Source organism: Pochonia chlamydosporia, chromosome 1 (genome assembly GCF_001653235.2).
Source record: "Pochonia chlamydosporia 170 chromosome 1, whole genome shotgun sequence".
NCBI lineage: Eukaryota > Fungi > Ascomycota > Sordariomycetes > Hypocreales > Clavicipitaceae > Pochonia > Pochonia chlamydosporia.
Window position 1 is genome coordinate 6,412,500 of NC_035790.1, and position 16,108 is coordinate 6,428,607.

General features: G+C 50.7%; 6 protein-coding genes across 6 annotated transcripts; 3 read left to right on the forward strand and 3 right to left on the reverse strand.

Moving 5' to 3' along the window:
* Positions 1–4,185: 4,185 nt before the first annotated feature.
* VFPPC_01683 (hypothetical protein) lies at positions 4,186–4,740 on the forward strand (the record flags this gene model as incomplete). The annotated part of the gene is made up of 1 exon (XM_018281462.1): positions 4,186–4,740. One exon carries the CDS (start codon positions 4,186–4,188, stop codon positions 4,738–4,740), a length of 555 nt encoding a protein of 184 aa, XP_018150197.1.
* Positions 4,741–4,861: 121 nt separating this feature from the next.
* VFPPC_18680 (hypothetical protein) lies at positions 4,862–5,167 on the reverse strand (the record flags this gene model as incomplete). Its single annotated transcript, XM_022430255.1, has 1 exon — positions 4,862–5,167. The coding sequence occupies one exon, from the start codon at positions 5,165–5,167 to the stop codon at positions 4,862–4,864; it is 306 nt and encodes a 101-aa protein (XP_022286001.1).
* A 2,114-nt stretch (positions 5,168–7,281) lies between these two features.
* On the forward strand, positions 7,282–9,291 carry VFPPC_01684 (BCS1-like ATPase; the record flags this gene model as incomplete). The annotated part of the gene is made up of 1 exon (XM_018281463.1): positions 7,282–9,291. One exon carries the CDS (start codon positions 7,282–7,284, stop codon positions 9,289–9,291), a length of 2,010 nt encoding a protein of 669 aa, XP_018150198.1.
* A 456-nt stretch (positions 9,292–9,747) lies between these two features.
* VFPPC_01685 (precorrin 3B synthase CobZ) lies at positions 9,748–11,322 on the reverse strand (the record flags this gene model as incomplete). The annotated part of the gene is made up of 1 exon (XM_018281464.1): positions 9,748–11,322. The coding sequence occupies one exon, from the start codon at positions 11,320–11,322 to the stop codon at positions 9,748–9,750; it is 1,575 nt and encodes a 524-aa protein (XP_018150199.1).
* Positions 11,323–13,557: 2,235 nt separating this feature from the next.
* VFPPC_18679 (hypothetical protein) lies at positions 13,558–14,193 on the reverse strand (the record flags this gene model as incomplete). The annotated part of the gene is made up of 2 exons (XM_022430254.1): positions 13,558–14,069; positions 14,127–14,193. The coding sequence occupies 2 exons, from the start codon at positions 14,191–14,193 to the stop codon at positions 13,558–13,560; spliced, it is 579 nt and encodes a 192-aa protein (XP_022286002.1).
* A 57-nt stretch (positions 14,194–14,250) lies between these two features.
* Positions 14,251–15,925, forward strand: VFPPC_15418 (hydroxymethylglutaryl-CoA synthase; the record flags this gene model as incomplete). Its single annotated transcript, XM_018293171.1, has 4 exons — positions 14,251–14,310; positions 14,414–14,516; positions 14,661–15,721; positions 15,788–15,925. 4 exons carry the CDS (start codon positions 14,251–14,253, stop codon positions 15,923–15,925), a joined length of 1,362 nt encoding a protein of 453 aa, XP_018150200.1.
* Positions 15,926–16,108: the final 183 nt, after the last annotated feature.

Sequence of the window (16,108 nt, forward strand, 5' to 3'; positions counted from 1 at the left end):
AGAGTCACAGCACCACCGTCCAGTTGCATCTCGCATTGTGGAAAGCGATCGGGTCTGGTTCCTTACCGGCTCGCCAGCCTGGTGCCATGTTGACATGGACGTTTGCAATCTTGCGTCGAGTGCCCTGGCGAGCCATTTGATTCAAATGCGGCGGCAGAGCCAAACAACTCCTCAACAAGACAACACCGACCAAAGGAGACGAGCTTTGGGCTTGATCGAAAGTCGCAGGTGCAAGGATGGACGGACCACTTTTCTCGTCTCAGCAGCCAGCCAACCAGTTGAGCAGCCTCTTCGCTTTTGCAAGTCGCAGATGGTGGAGCGTATCCTGAGCACTAGTCGGCACCGTCTTCCATCCAGGCGTTTCACCGGCGCTGATGTGAGACCGTTGCTCAGTGTTTGCAACGTCGGTGGTGTCTGGTACAGCAAGATACATCCGGACTGGACTGGGTGGTCGATCTACCTGGGAGGATCGACCAGAAAGCGCTATTACAGTCCACTACAGCGTTGCTTCTGGCCACTGTTGTCACGATTACCGTGATGAATAGCGTCAAGTCTCCTCTGGGATCGCTCATGTCCAACCTCTATCCTCCCAGCCTGTTCAGTGTCACATTGAGGCGGGCTTCACCTCATTGCTGACTGACAAGGCAGTATGGAGTACGGAGTACGGAGTAAAGCAAACGAGACGAGCGGGACAGGTCCAGTTGACGCCTGCAATAATTACACAGCTGCCGTATTGGGTCCCCGTTTCCTGATCATTTCCTCCTCTGCCGCTCGCCATGGTCTTATTGGCACCTCACTGGCATTATATTGCGGCTGGACCTTTTGCCCGCTGACACAGCAGACTTGACCGTTCTCAATGAGACGGTGGTTGGCTCCCTTGACCTCAATGCCCTGGTTTTACTCCGTAATGCCTGCCTAGTTTGAGACCGGAACAGGCTCCCATTGCATTTCACGAGCGGCACTTGCTCAACTTGACGGGCAGCTACGGAGTATCCCGTGGTATCTGTCTAAATGCGACGCTGGTCCGCTTTCAACGAAAGACTTGCCATGTTAAGACGCCTTTTTTTATTTTGTAGAAGCAAGTGTATTCGAATGGCGTACAGAGCAAAGGTCCGCTATCCCATCAATATTCTCCTTTTCAATTACAATTACTGCCATGGAATGATGACAATTGAACCACGGACTCGGTACTCGGTACGCACTCAGCCGCAAATCCAGCAAATTTCGTCGAAAAGAATGAGCCAAGGCCCTAGCCAACAGAGCGTTGAAAAGCAATTTGCAATGTACTTTTGACGCACAAACTACCATATTATTGGCCCACATGCAACGAGGAGATGACTTGTGCCGTGATCCGACTTGCCGTTCAGCTGCTCCTCGGACCCAGCAACCACGCATCTCAGTTGGCTCAACAGTCAATCTGTTTGTGGCTGCGGTACAGTGTGTCCAGGGCTGGAATTAATGGCAATGGGGGCCGCGCACGGAGCAACTGAGCAAATTCGGTCGCTTCCCCCGGATTTTCCAACATCGAGTCAAGTCCCGTTCATTGGTTTTGTTCGGCAAGCTGATTTGGGACTCCATTAGCCTTGAGCTCAACAGAAATGCTGCGTGGTTCTCCTGACTTCCAACTTCCCTGCCTGGGACGCAGTGTTAACTACTGGCTCGACTCTTCGGTTCACTCCCGTTGGCTCAGGAGTGTAGTATCTTTGCCGTGGCTCCAGGATTGCGACACCTGCTCGCCAAGGCAAGATGCAACACTTTCGACCCAAAACGCGGATTCCCAACCACTCTACGGAGTAATCCTAAGCCACAGTCGTTGGCCAAGAAGTCGCCAAGTCATGGCAATCCTGGCACTTCAAAAAGGAAAGGATGAAACGCGGTGGCATGACAAACAAGGCCCAAATTTCAGTTTCCTGGTGAGTGAGCGGCTTGATTTGGCATTTCGTGCCTGATGATATCGAGATCTTTCCATCTTGCATGGAATGGATTTTGAACGTATTGGTTGATTGTCGAGCCACGTCCACCTCATGGGCAAGTGTTTTCTGCACTGCATCACAAACTTCTGGTGAAGCATATGCAATAGCGACGACTCGCCTCGCACGTTTGGTTGTGGATGGACGATTGTTCCTTGCCTGAGACTTACTACCTGACACACGGTACCCCCGGGTTTGCATGACGGAATCAAAAGTGCTGTGATCGGGAACAGCTGGGTGAGGAAATATTACAAGTTGTGGGATGCCCCATTCATAATGATGATGATGACGACGATGGACACAGTAAATGAGATAACTGCTCATCCTTTCCGCTGAAGCTTGGCGTCTACCGTGATGCCACTATGCCGCTGAGGAGCAAACCCCAATATCTATCTATAATGGAAACCATGGTCCACAAGCACAAGCTCCTGATGTGGCAACTTTCCTGGCCAACGCACGTCCAACCAATTTCTTGTGCAAGTATTTGATATTCTCAATCCTTCATTCGCGAATGGCCCAATAGCGATGCCTCGGCAGCTCGCCTATATTTGAGCCATTTGTTGGTCATCTGGAAGATTTGCTCAATACCAGTCGGCCAGACTGACATCTGGAGGCAGCTGGTGCTGGAAATATAGGCCAAGGCAACAGAAATCTAGGTGCAAAGTTCTAGAACACCAAGGGGACTTGACGATGCAACAATGTTTCAGGTTGGTGCACTGCAATGGCCAAGGAAAGGGCCAGCGTGGTTTCGTTTCCAGTTTTACCAGTTGACCTACTCTGTACTCTGTACAGTCCCTTGTGGTAAACAACGTCTGACGGTACCACACTTACGGAGTATTTGTACCATCCAAAAATTCCTCTTCCTCACGGCTTTCCTGGGGCAACGGCGAATTTTGCCGTGATAGCCGAGTTAAGGGAAGGCAGTTGGCTGATTTTGAATCATCAGCCAAACGGCAAGTCGGGTTGGCACAGGGTTGTGGAGATCCTTTCGATATACGAGAAACTCTGTTTTGCATCATGCCGTTTTAATGGTTGATCAAGAAGGAATTATTAGCGATGTTATTCTCCGCGACATATCCAACCAGACCTTCCGCCACATCGTATCCCAAGTGCCGTGATGGCCCATCGTGGAGCGGCAAATGCAGAATGCCAAAGGTGTCTGGTGGTGTGTTGGTGAGATCGTGTACTTGAGTAAACATCGAGGAATCTAGTGCCACATGCAAGTAGCTGGGATGACGGCAAGAGGATAGAATCTTGAGAGGATTTGCTGTCATATCTATTTGGTATTCTCGATCGGCCATCTGTCCTTTGTTTGTGACTTTTGCCGCTTCTTCGGCGGATCTACCCGTGGTCTCCAGAATCTGGTCTCCAGAATCTGGTCTGATCTGGTGTCATCATCCACAAGCACTTGAGCATTAGGCACCAGTTGACCAGTTCCTGCATTGAAACTGGCATTAGCTCAACTTTTGTCTCGCAATAAAATGACCTGACATTATTTTCTTTTCTATTTTCACCGCTCACATTCTCCTTCATTATGCTTTTGAAGCGAGCGGCAATACCTCGCGTTCTGCCCAGCCTTTGCAAATCCCAGACAAATTCGTTCCAAGTCAAGCAGCTGTTGGTACGCCAAGACGTTGGTCACGGACTCATGATACTCTCGTCAAGGCATCACGTTCATAGCTCAACAATAGTAAACTAGTTCTCAAATGGGAGGTACCCATGACATTTGCGTCTGATTCCAACCAATGCCATGTGATAAGGCTCCGTGCCATCGTTACACAATTGTTGCCCAGGCCGCGCCCAAAGATCACCGCTCCTTGGGTATCTAGACATAACTCGACCCATGCGGCCGCCCGACCAAAGTCTACTACCTTCAACAGCGCATTGCGTCTCTATAATTACACATGTTGAAAATTGTGGTACTCATACGGAGACGTGTCCGATCGAAAGGGGACAGCGAACCAGAAAGAAAACGGCTTATTTCTGTGATGTTGGTCGGGTAGCTGCTCATGTTGCCCTATGCTGCGTGTCTCTCGTCTAATCCAGTCTGGTGAGTAAACAGCAAATCGCAGCTCCTTGAACGGGACCACCCCATTGACCTCGTTTTCTTGGTTAAAGACGTAGAATCCGCAGAATTTCTCCCAATTGAATGGGCACAAGTCACATACAAGGCTTTTCTCAAAACACCAATACCAAATTCACATCTGGAGCCGCAATGACATCAACGTCGTTATCTTACTACGAGTCGGACTGGTCCGGGGGCGAAATGCAGGTCATGTACCCGGCATATCGAATGAGGACATTCGACTACATGTACACGATCTTACCGGTTCCCAAGCATCCCAGCATGGCGCTACGCTTCATGTTCTACGCAACAGGTGCGCCGACGAGCGCAACCCATATCGTGGGGAAGTTCCCCAGGTATCAGATTGAAGAGAGCCAGTACTCATACGACGAGCCTTATGAGACGAGATATACCGATCAGGGGGCAGATGTGTATTGGTCGACGGCGAGAGGCACTTACAACCTTCTTCGCTACTGGGGAGTTCAATTGGATCAATATGGACAGGAGGAGGGTCTGGAGGCTGAGATGGAGAGTGTTGTTGACGAAGCTGCCGGATATGGGACGACGTATTTGTCGCCTCATGATGGACATTATGATCCGGTGCAGCAAGACGCTCAATATGATGTGGGTGATGAGAATGTTGATGAGGAGCCAGTGATGGCTGGAGGGCGGTCTGACGGCGGAGGTTCGCAGGCAGAAGGCTAGGCGGCAGAGGGTACTCTGAACATTTGGACTCTACGATTTATGTTTCCTTTTTTTTTTTTTTTTTTTTTTTTTTGGGTATCTTTTTTGGGGGAGAAATTTGGCATTGCCTGGCGTTTTTGCATCATGGACCGACACGCATTGAGGGCATAGAATGGGGAATAAGGAATAAATTGATACCCCCGGCCCAGCATCTTAGGTAGAAACAACAGATTGACTTATTTTGAGCAATGGCATGTGCAATGTAGCTAATTTTGGATCGCGAGTGCAGATGAACGCAATTGACGAGCATGCACCTCGCAAGGCGGAGTGGAAGGTCGATGACTTCACCAACGCCAGTTTCAGCCCAATGGTAAAGATTGAAGGAAGACGGAATATTGATGGCGTTTGCCTTCCGATAGCCGCCCTCACCCAGCGCCATGCTCGTCATATGATACGAGCCTAATGCGGAACGGAGAGGGAACTTACGATGCCGTGAGTGCTTTTTACTGTACTATGCTCAGTGAGATTCCTTTCGATGAATAAAGGGCGATGGCGGTGTCATCTCCTAAGCCTGGGAAGCAATCATCGCAGTACCAGAGTTGTACCGTTCCCATCATTGATGAAGCCACAATGGGAGGCAGAGCCCAACTCAGCCCGAATGTGAGAAGTAGTGATGTCGACTGGTCTGCTTCCTCAGGTCTGGTAAGTCAAGGTCAACTGGTTCGCATTGCACCAGGGCATGGGTATGGCTGAGGCTGAGTCGGGTCGAGTGCGGCATGAGTTGGCAGCAAACATCCAGATGTCATGTGAAGTTTCGGCAACTCCCCCAACATTGATGATGAAGGTTTTGACAGTCTCAGCGTCTCAAAATTCATCATCCACCGGAGAGGTGACTGCGATTATTTGCCCGGACACTGTTCCCCCAAAGGGAGCGATTTTGCGAGTGTTGGCCGGCTTTGCCACAATTTGTCTCGGTCGACAAGCGTCAATCCATCGTTGGTTGCCTCTGGTTGAACTTTGAACCGGGCCAGACGCAATGCCCGCGTCGGACGACATGCTCCATGCAATCATCAATGTCAGATAATTCGGCTCTTGCCCGACATCCAGGGGTTTCTCGATTCCCGGGATTGCGCCCGTCACGCGACTAGCTGCGTTTGGATAAGAAATTCACGGCGAGCCCTGATGGTCAGAGGGTGGACCATGCTGACTGCCTGGCGTCTCTGGACACTGGGCTCTGGACTCTGGACTCTGGACTCTGGAGCTTGAGGTTATTGGATTAATTGATCCTTGGATGCTGTCTGGTCTGCTCGGTTGTGGCGTTTCTAGGCAGTACAGCACGGATTGATTGCTGATGTGACTCAGTTGGCCGCATGGAAGGGCGAAACGATGGGTGACATGGAGCAGAGTGAATGGTGAGTGACTGGTCGGTCAACATTGAATGTCAAATGAAGTGAGGCTGAGCAGTCTGGCTTCAATGTTCAATGTTGGTTCAATGTGAAAATCACCAGTTACCACATGCACATGGTGAGAGCACGCCAAGACTTGAGGCCAGTCGATCTGGTGCATCAACTTTACACCCTGGAATTTCGAAAAAGGCCTCAACGGGTGTTGACATGCTTCGGCAGTTTGCCTCTTGTATCACAACCAGCCAACATTTGAAGCCTTGCTGCATGATGAATATCCACGCCCATTAGTTTGCTTTCCCGTCAAGGCTCGATGATGCAACATTGAAGATTGCAGATTTCGAGTTACGCAGAAAGCTGTCTCGCAGACTTGACTATCGCCCACCCCGAAACCTCTTGTCTCTCTACGTCTTGAATGCACTTGCAGCAACTCCCATCACATTTGATATCAATTTGACATTTCTTCGTCAATCGTCATCCTCCGCGGTGACGTCGTCCGGCACAGCACGACCGCACAGCACGACCGCACAGCTCGAGACAATAGCTTGTTCAATGTTTAAACGAAAGAGTCATCCCGCAGCCTTGGATCGTCAATGATCCACCTTGACTGCTTCACTCCATATTTTGCTTCCCTTGAATCCTTGAATCCTTGATCAAGTTGGAGTTTGTGAGCATGGGTCAAGTGCTGTATTGAATCCACACCACCACTCGTCATGCAGCCAGGAAGATCATGATTCCGGACTAGTGAGAATGAACCCTTGGGCAAACATTGACATCAATTGATCTAGGCTGCAGCATCAGCCACACCACATATGCATCCCGTACATGTACCTACAGTACTTGACACTAAACTAACAGACTGAGGCCTCATTCGTGCTGACTTCATCTTTGACTGCATGCATACATGTATAAATGAGGCTGTTCGTCCATTCCATCTCGCTAGACGCTTTGTCTGCTTGACACATTTTCACATCGTTGCCTCATCAGTCATCACTTGCCTCACGCAAGCAGAGCCTCACCGTTGCATGAGTAGAGGCAACACAGTTACAGTTTGAGCGCTTGATGCCTCCATGATTCTTTTCCTCTTTTAACATTTACAAAAAAGAATCTCCCACACTGCTCGACATTGCGCAACATCTTCTTTTCCGCCACCATCACCATGGACTTCTTCCGTCAAGCCGGTGAGGCTCTAGAAGCCGGCCAACAAACTCATGAGCCTACCTTGACATCACAGCCGAGCAACACCGGCATCCCAGGCGCACCCTCACCCCAATTTGCGCTGCTCAATTTTCTCCTCCCCGGATACTCTGTCTTGATGTCTGTCGCACATTCCTACATGGGCACCGACATCAACGCCTATGTCCCGTTCCTCATCGTCGTCGCCGCGCTGTACGTGATTTGGATGTACGTCTGGGACACGCTGGGCGATTTCTTCCGCGATTACTTCACGTCTTCAGTCCTGATACCAGCCGATGACGAGATCTACAACATGGTCATGCTGTGGGTTTCGAAGCAGAAATTCGCCCACAGCTCTCGCAGTTTCGTTGCCAACACCAACATCAACTCTCGACACCACTTATTCACCTACAGGTACTACGATAATGAATCTGACGCTGAAGACGAAGACGACGATGAAAGCCACGTTGATACCACTACCGGTCTGTCAAACAACCAGAAGCAGGCTCTGCATTATACGCCCGGCTTCAACGGCGCGCATTTCTTCTGGTACAAGAGCTGGCCGTTTACCATTACGCGAACCATTCGAGAGCGCGACTCGAAAAACTCCAATGGATGGCCCGAGAAGGAGGAGCTGACAATCACAACCATTGGCAGAAATCCTAGAATATTGAAGGAATTGCTGCTGGAAGCCAGGCAGATACACATGACGAAAGATGATCGCAAGACCGCCATCTACCGCGCTAATTTTGTCGACACCTACTGGCAGCGATGCATGTCCCGATTGAATCGGCCATTTTCCACCGTCATTCTAAACGAGGATGTCAAACAAGACCTTATTGATGATGCCGCTGATTATCTCGACCCCGTCACCCGTCGGTGGTACGCAAATCGCGGTATTCCCTACCGAAGAGGATATCTGCTCCACGGCCCTCCTGGCACGGGCAAGAGCTCTCTCAGTCTCGCACTGGCAGGGTATTTCCGTATGAAGATCTACATCGTGAGCTTGAGCTCCGCGGCCGCTACTGAGGAGAACCTCATGTCTCTTTTCCATGACCTGCCCACCCGCTGTGTCGTTCTCCTTGAGGACATTGACAGCGCTGGCTTGACACATAGCCGTGATACCCCTGAAACTCCTGCTTCGCCTGCCGACGCGGACTCCAAGACCTCTAATAGCCCATCTTCTGATTCCACATCGACTTCTGGCAGCCGTCTGAGCCTCTCTGGTCTGCTCAACATCCTCGATGGTGTGGCTTCCCAGGAAGGCCGCATTCTCATCATGACGACCAACCATATCGAGAAACTCGACAAGGCCCTCATCCGCCCCGGCCGTGTCGACATGACCATCCACTTTGGCCTCGCCGACTCCAACATGATTGCCTCCATCTTCCGCTCCATCTATGCGCCGTACGAAAACGAAACTACGTCCATGGCCGAGGCTAAAGACCCTGACCAGGAGGCCATTCAGAAAAGGCTGGCTAAGAGGCGGGCCAAGATCAGTGAACGCGTAGACGAGCAGGCGAAATTGTTCAGCCAGGAGATTCCAGAGTTGGAGTTCAGCCCCGCCGAGGTTCAGGGTTTGCTGTTGAGACACAAGCGTGATCCTGCGAGCGCTTTGGCTGCCGCCGGGGCTTGGGTTGTGCAGATGAGAAAGGACAAGAAGGAGAAGGCGGAGGAGGACGAAAAGAAACAGAAGGAGGAGCAGGAGAAGAAGCAGAAGGAGAAGGAGAAGGAAAAGGAAAAAGAGGATGAGAAGGAAAAAGAAAAGGAGAAGGGTAAGGACAAGGAGAAAGAGAAAGAGAAAGAGCAGGCCAAGGGGAACAACGTGGACGGAGGAGAGGACAAGGCAGACCAAGGGAAGAATGATAAAGACAAAGAGCACAATTCTGGCACTGAAGAGGCGGCTACACACGACGCCTCTAATGGCCTGGCTCCAAAAGAGTCGGATACGCGGAAGAAGGGTTCGTCTGATTCCGGATATGAGACCCCATGATGTTTTTATTTATTTATCTTTCCATCTCTTTCTTTTCATAGCGAGGCGTTTGAAAATGCATAGAAAGCCATCATAGATTGTCTTTATATATACAACTTACAAGATTCTTGCGTGACTGTTGTATTTATTGCGATTATTGCCACACATTTCAAAATACGCAAATGCCTAAATGACTTTTTAATTGATGTGTATCAAATGCAGATGAGGCTCACTTATAGGAATGATAGGCTTCACATAGAGCCACGGTATAAATATGATTCCCAACACCATGGAGCACTGCAGTTGTCTTCGTGGTGTGTATTTGCGCACTCAGCCTTTGCAAGTATACCTATTCCACCTCGTAACGTTTAAACGACATTGTCAGTCCTGCTTCTAGACCTTGACAACTCTGTTATTCATTACGTGTGGCCATTTATCCAACCAACTTACTCTACACGTCTGTTGTCCCTAACTCTCCTACCCGTAAAACGAGTTAACATATTGCGCCGCCGCCGTCCCAGCCCGTCTCCCAAACACAGTCCCCGAAGTCAGTCCGCTCCCACCCGGATAATTCTTGTAAAATAATCCACCCATCATTTCGCCGACACAGTACAATCCGGGACTTGGGGACCCATTGGATGAACGTAGTATTTGCGCCGTGTCAGGATCAACCTTCAGCCCGCCAAACGTGAATGTGATTCCTGCGCTGACTTTGACTGCCAAGAACGGCCCTTTGTCCAGCGGCAACGCCCAATTGGATTTGGGAAGCTCGAGTTTCGTACTGGCTGATTGCGTCGAAAGACCGTCCTTTACGGATGGATCCCACTTCACAGATGGATTCTCACGACGGTGAGCCAGCACGGCTTCGTTGTACTCCGTGACTGTATTGATAAAGGCATATTTGTTGCGAAGACCACCTGAGACACACTTTTCAGCTAGCTCCTCGATAGATTGAGCTTTAATATGCTCGACCCGCTCTGGCCGATACTCCTCTGACCGCAGCCAGGGTGTTGTTCGCGCATCGAATATCTGAAATGCCAAGTGGTCTGGTTGCTCGAGAATTGCCCGGCCGAACTTGGCGTACGTGAAGTTGCGCATGTCCACTCCTTCGTCTACAAACCGCTTTCCGTCGACATTGATCATAAGACCAAGCGGATATCCTGATTTTGTAAACTCATTGGACGCTTCGCGGTCGCCGCAGTTCGGGTCGGCATTGGCATCCCATGCCACGGAATGGCAGCCCGACCAGTTGCCCGCTGCTGTCGCATCACAGCATGCAATGCAGTGTTCCAGGCATTCTCCTGTGTTGTAAGGCGTTCCACGTACCATGGCCATGTCCCATCCTGGGCCCAGATACGCAGCTCTCATGCGAGGATTGGCCTCGAACCCACCGGCTGCAAATATGACGGCCTTTGTGGATATGGCTCGCCACGTCTTGCCGCATATCGAAACATTGAGTATGCCCGTGTCACTTTCACTTTTCACTTCCTGGAAAGAGGTTGACCAAATGGTTTGCACGCCGGCATCCTGCGCGGCCTGTCGGAGATCTTGGATGAGGCTCTTCCCCCCGTCGGCGGTCTTCAGACACAAGCCACCCCAGAACTTGATCTTTCCATCAATCTCATACGCTTGTCTGTTAAAAGACAAATGGAATTTCACTCCCAAGTCAGCCAGCCATTTAACCGCGTCATTAGATTCAGATATGAGAGTTCTTGCTAGTCGTGGGTCACTTCGTCCCATGCACACACGGTTGAGGTCCTCCGTGAAGTGGTCAGCGGTATATGGTTCCAGTATGATGTTTTCCGCCTGTTCGTCCGATACATTGTTTACCAGTGGCAGAATGTCTTTCAAACCCTCGTGTACGGTTCGGTAAGCTCCCGCGGTGAAGTATGAGTTGCCTCCTGCCCATGACTCTGGGCATTTGTCAATGAGCACAACACTCCCTGCTCCCGCTTGCCTGGCAGCTATAGCAGCTGAGAGGCCGGCATTGCCGCTGCCGACAACGAGGACGTCGCATTCTGAAGGAACGGAATCGTTTGCCCCGCTAGTCATTTTCTTTATATCTAGCACCTTCAGTGTGTTGCAGATGTTTTTGGGGGCAAGGTGGTTGAAATTCTTGCGTCAGATGAAGACTGTAGACCAATCGGCCAAACATCAATACATCCTAGTTGTCTCATAGGAGTAGGTATCATAAAAAGGCGTTGGAGACTTTCCAGAATGGGGAGTCCTGAGAGATGCGATGCCGACGTAACAACCGATGCCGGCTCGCTCATGTGGGCGTCGATCAACTCCCCGCATTTCCAAAAGTCAGAGGATGATTCCAATATTGGAACCCTGATCGCCTAAGAGGAGGCGACGATTGCATTCTTTGCGGTATCTTGAAGTCGGGTGACTTGGTTCGTCGTGAGTTAACACGACGAACGAGTTTATAGAACTTTAAGACCCTGCATGCGCACCAACAGATAGTTGGGTTGCGTAAAAGCCATGGTAACTGGTCGAGTCACACCACCAAGCTCGGCGACATAGGCCGGGTAATGCGAATTCATTCCAATAGATAAATAAAATGGGACCTTTATTCCCCGATGACTACCGAGGACGGAGTAGAATAAAGAAAGCCTGGTTTGACTGAACACAGACTTCACACGGCAACTCCTTCATCTCAAAGTCGGGGGGACTGTAGGTTAGGTTCGTCTAGCTCTGGGAATTGTTCCGAATTTTGATGTAATTAAACTATGGCGTCATAATGGCCTGTTTTTTGGGGGTCGTCATCCTCTGGGACGCGCCAGGGTCGAAAGAAGGAGACTCAGCCACCATGAGATGGCAATGTTCAATCATTTGTTACAACTGAGCTGTGTTCCAGGCTGGCCGCAATTGATTGCTGCACAGCACGGTTTTGTGGGATGTCACACAGGAAGCAGACTCAGCCAAGTTGCGGCAAGACTGCGGAACATTGAACATTGACATGCCATGACCATAAATAAACAATTTCTGGCCAATTGTGGCCCCGATCCTAAACGCACCGGCCGAAATTCTAGGAGCTGAATGAGATTATCGGACTTCTCTTTCACCCCCTCCGTATTCAGTTGGCTCCCGTTTCAGACCAGATGACTTGTATGATGTTATAGACATGAGCTTGATGCTCACAATTGTTGATTGTTGGCCATTAGTACCTTCACTTGGGTCGGCCCCGTGTCTTTATATTGATTGCTCGCATGCATTGCTGGTTCTCAGTTGTCTGAGCATATTCTGGGTCCGCAAATTTGCTGAACAAGAGCGGAAGCCGTGATACCACGGTGACTGACTATGAAGCCACTGCTCAACGTAATACGGAGTACAGGTTACAGAACAGCAGGACGTCAACCTGATTTTGAACCGGAGGCAAAAGCCATCGCAACTTTTGTTCCACGGTTGTAACCACCGAAGCAAACATCCTGGCTCGGCGAACAAAGTGGTCTCCGAGCAGCATATGCCAATGGAATGAGCCAGAATCTGGCAACGAACAGAAACCGAAGAACACATGCCGGCCCACTAGCCAATTTGGCAGCTGGTCGCGATGACTCGCCTAGATCTTCCGTTATCAATCAGTAGATGATCAGGGATCCTGGTCCAAAAGCCATGAACATGTATAAGCCCAATGTATAATAGTACCCACCCACGCTCCGTAAATGGAGCTGAGATGGAGTCGATTGAGTGAATAACAAGAATGTGTCTGCGGGCGAGTAACAAAAATACTGGACACCTTCTGCTCAGTGGGAAGGTTGCGGTCTTGTTCCTGGAATGGAAAGCTTGCAGCCACATTTTCCCTTGGGCTGTGTCTTGGCAAGTCCTGTCTTCGGTTGCTTGTCCTTGGACCCTGGGTACATCTGCACCACATGCACCACGAAAGTGTTAGCTTCATGCTCTCGCACCAGGTCTCAGAAGACGGTGAATATCCAAGACAATTCCCCCAACAATAAAATCACTAGCACAGCCGGTGGTTCAACTGAACATCTAGCCAATGACTACTCCGTGGTATTCGGTAGGTAAGCCGCTACATCGTTTGCACGGTCCAAGCTTCTAGGGTGGTGCGATCTCGCCAGACGACCTGTGTGCTGGCTCGCACACGGGATGGATGATTGTTACAGTCCAACGATACCTTTGTGGGGAAGCGACAATCCTTTGCCTTTGTGACGCCGGTGGTATTATGGAACCAGGGCCACAGGCTGCGTCGAACAGCACAGCAGGCATTGGCACGTCGTTCGTTCGATGCTGCAACCAAGCCTAGAAGAGGTTTGGGGCGTTAGCATGTCAACCATGTCCACGTAAATAGGTGGTGTGGGGGCAGATTAAAATGAGAACAGAGGGGACGTGGATGCCATCAAAATCGATGATGGCGGTGGCCTCTGAGGCTTGCTGAGAGCTTTTCGAGGGTCTTGAACTGGTCTTTGTGTGGTTTTTGGATGGCCTTTGGGTGGCGTTTCGCATCAAATCCCGCCCAAAGTCCCCAGCAAAAGCTCCACCCCCCCTGGCAGAATGATCCGCTCCTTGTTCAAGAAAAGTCCATGCCAGGACGGACCAGACCAGACCTATCCTATCTCGATTCTGCTGCTGGCCATTCACAAAAAGGGCGGTGAAAACCCTGAGTGTGATTGCACTGTGACAGTCTAGCGCGGCCTTGGTGCCAGTTGGGCCAAAAAAAAAAAGTTGAGCCTGGCCCTGGATGGTGTGTTGGCAGGAGGCGGGACGAGGTTTGTGTGGAAGTGAAAGTGGAAGTGGATTGATGGGAGCACCGAATTGCGTATTGGAGACATGGAAGCGTACTCCATAGCGTACCAGACCAACCAGTTCAGAGCAGCTTGATCATCTTTCCCTCGTGCTCTCGATTTGAGTCTTGACAAAACCTCCCCTCCACCCATTGTCTCCCAATTCCTGCTCCCTCTTCATTTCCCATTCTCTCCTCCGATTCTGTTTGAAGTAAGCGTACTTAATAATTTTTGCAAGATGGCTTCGCGTCCCCAGAACATTGGCATCAAGGCCATCGAGATCTACTTCCCCAGCCAGGTACTTATTTTGCCCCTCCTTCACAAAATCATTTGAAAATGTTGCTATATGCCCCTCGTCGCCGACATCGCTAACCACAACACCTTTGTTTCCACTTGTGCAGTATGTCGAACAGAGCGAACTCGAGAAGTTCGATGGCGTCTCCGCTGGAAAATACACCATTGGCCTCGGCCAGACCAAGATGAGCTTTTGCGATGATCGTGAGGGTGAGTCGTAGCCTCTACCCCTTTTGGACCACATCGAGGGCCCGCCAGCTTGTCAGCAGAAGGAACCAAGCACAAAATGACGCTGTACACGACCTGGCAGGTTGCTTTAGGATGTTTCATTAGCTAACAACTGTCCCCTTGTAGACATTTACTCGCTTGCTCTCACCGTCACTTCGAACTTGCTCAAGAAGTACAACATCGACCCCAACTCCATCGGTCGCCTGGAGGTTGGAACCGAGACCATTTTGGACAAGTCCAAGTCGGTCAAATCTGTCCTGATGCAGCTTTTTGGCGACAATGCCAATCTCGAAGGCGTCGACACCGTCAACGCTTGCTATGGCGGCACCAATGCTCTCTTCAACAGCGTGAACTGGGTGGAGTCGTCTGCCTGGGACGGCCGCGATGCCATCGTTGTGGCTGGCGATATTGCTCTGTACGCCAAGGGCAATGCTCGCCCAACTGGTGGTGCCGGTGCTGTTGCTATGCTCATCGGTCCTGATGCTCCTGTTGTCATGGAGCCAGGCCTGCGAGGCACCTACATGCAGCACGCATACGACTTTTACAAGCCTGACTTGACCAGCGAATACCCCTATGTTGATGGACACTACTCCATCAACTGCTACACCAAGGCTCTGGATGCTGCGTACCGCGACTACTGCAAGCGTGAGGCCAGGCTTGCCAATGGCCATGCCAACGGCACCGATGCTAGCAAGACTCCCCTCGACCGCTTCGACTATCTTGCTTTCCACGCTCCTACATGCAAGCTCGTGCAGAAGTCGTACGCTCGATTGCTGTACCACGACTACCTGGCCAACGCTGATGCTCCCGCCTTCGCTGAGGTCGCTCCCGAGCTGCGTGACATGGACTACGAGAAGTCCCTGACCGACAAGGTCGTTGAGAAGACTTTCATGACCTTGACGAAGAAGAAGTTCCAGGAGCGTGTCCAGCCCGCTACTCAAGTTGCCACCATGTGTGGTAACATGTACTGCGCCAGTGTCTGGGGTGGTGTCGCCAGCTTGCTGTCTTTCGCCGACCCCAAGAGCCTGGAGGGCAAGCGCATTGGCGTTTTCTCCTACGGATCTGGTCTGGCCTCGAGTTTCATGTCTTTCCGCGTCAACGGCAGTGTTGAGACCATTGCTAAGAACTTGGACATCCCCGCTCGCCTGGATGCACGACGGGCTGTGCCTCCCGAGACATTCGATTCCGTAAGTTTTACCGTACTTCTTGTTGACCTTGTGGGATAAGTATGCTAACCTTGATTGTCCTTTTAGATGTGCGAACTCCGTCACCAGGCCCACCTCAAGAAGGACTACACCCCCAAGGGCGAACCCTCGACCATCATCCCCGGCACCTACTACCTGGAGAAGGTTGACGACATGTTCAAGCGCGAGTACAAGGTCCAAGCATAAACATGCCAACCAAAAAAGAACAAGATAGATCAGCCATGTTGTTTGGATTATATTTCGCATGACATAATGGGACCAGTAGAACCTCGCACATTTAGGTATCTTGAACCAATGTATGGACAGAACAGAGGAGACCGGACAACATGACTTATCATAACGAGAGTAGACGTATCAGGGACGCATCAC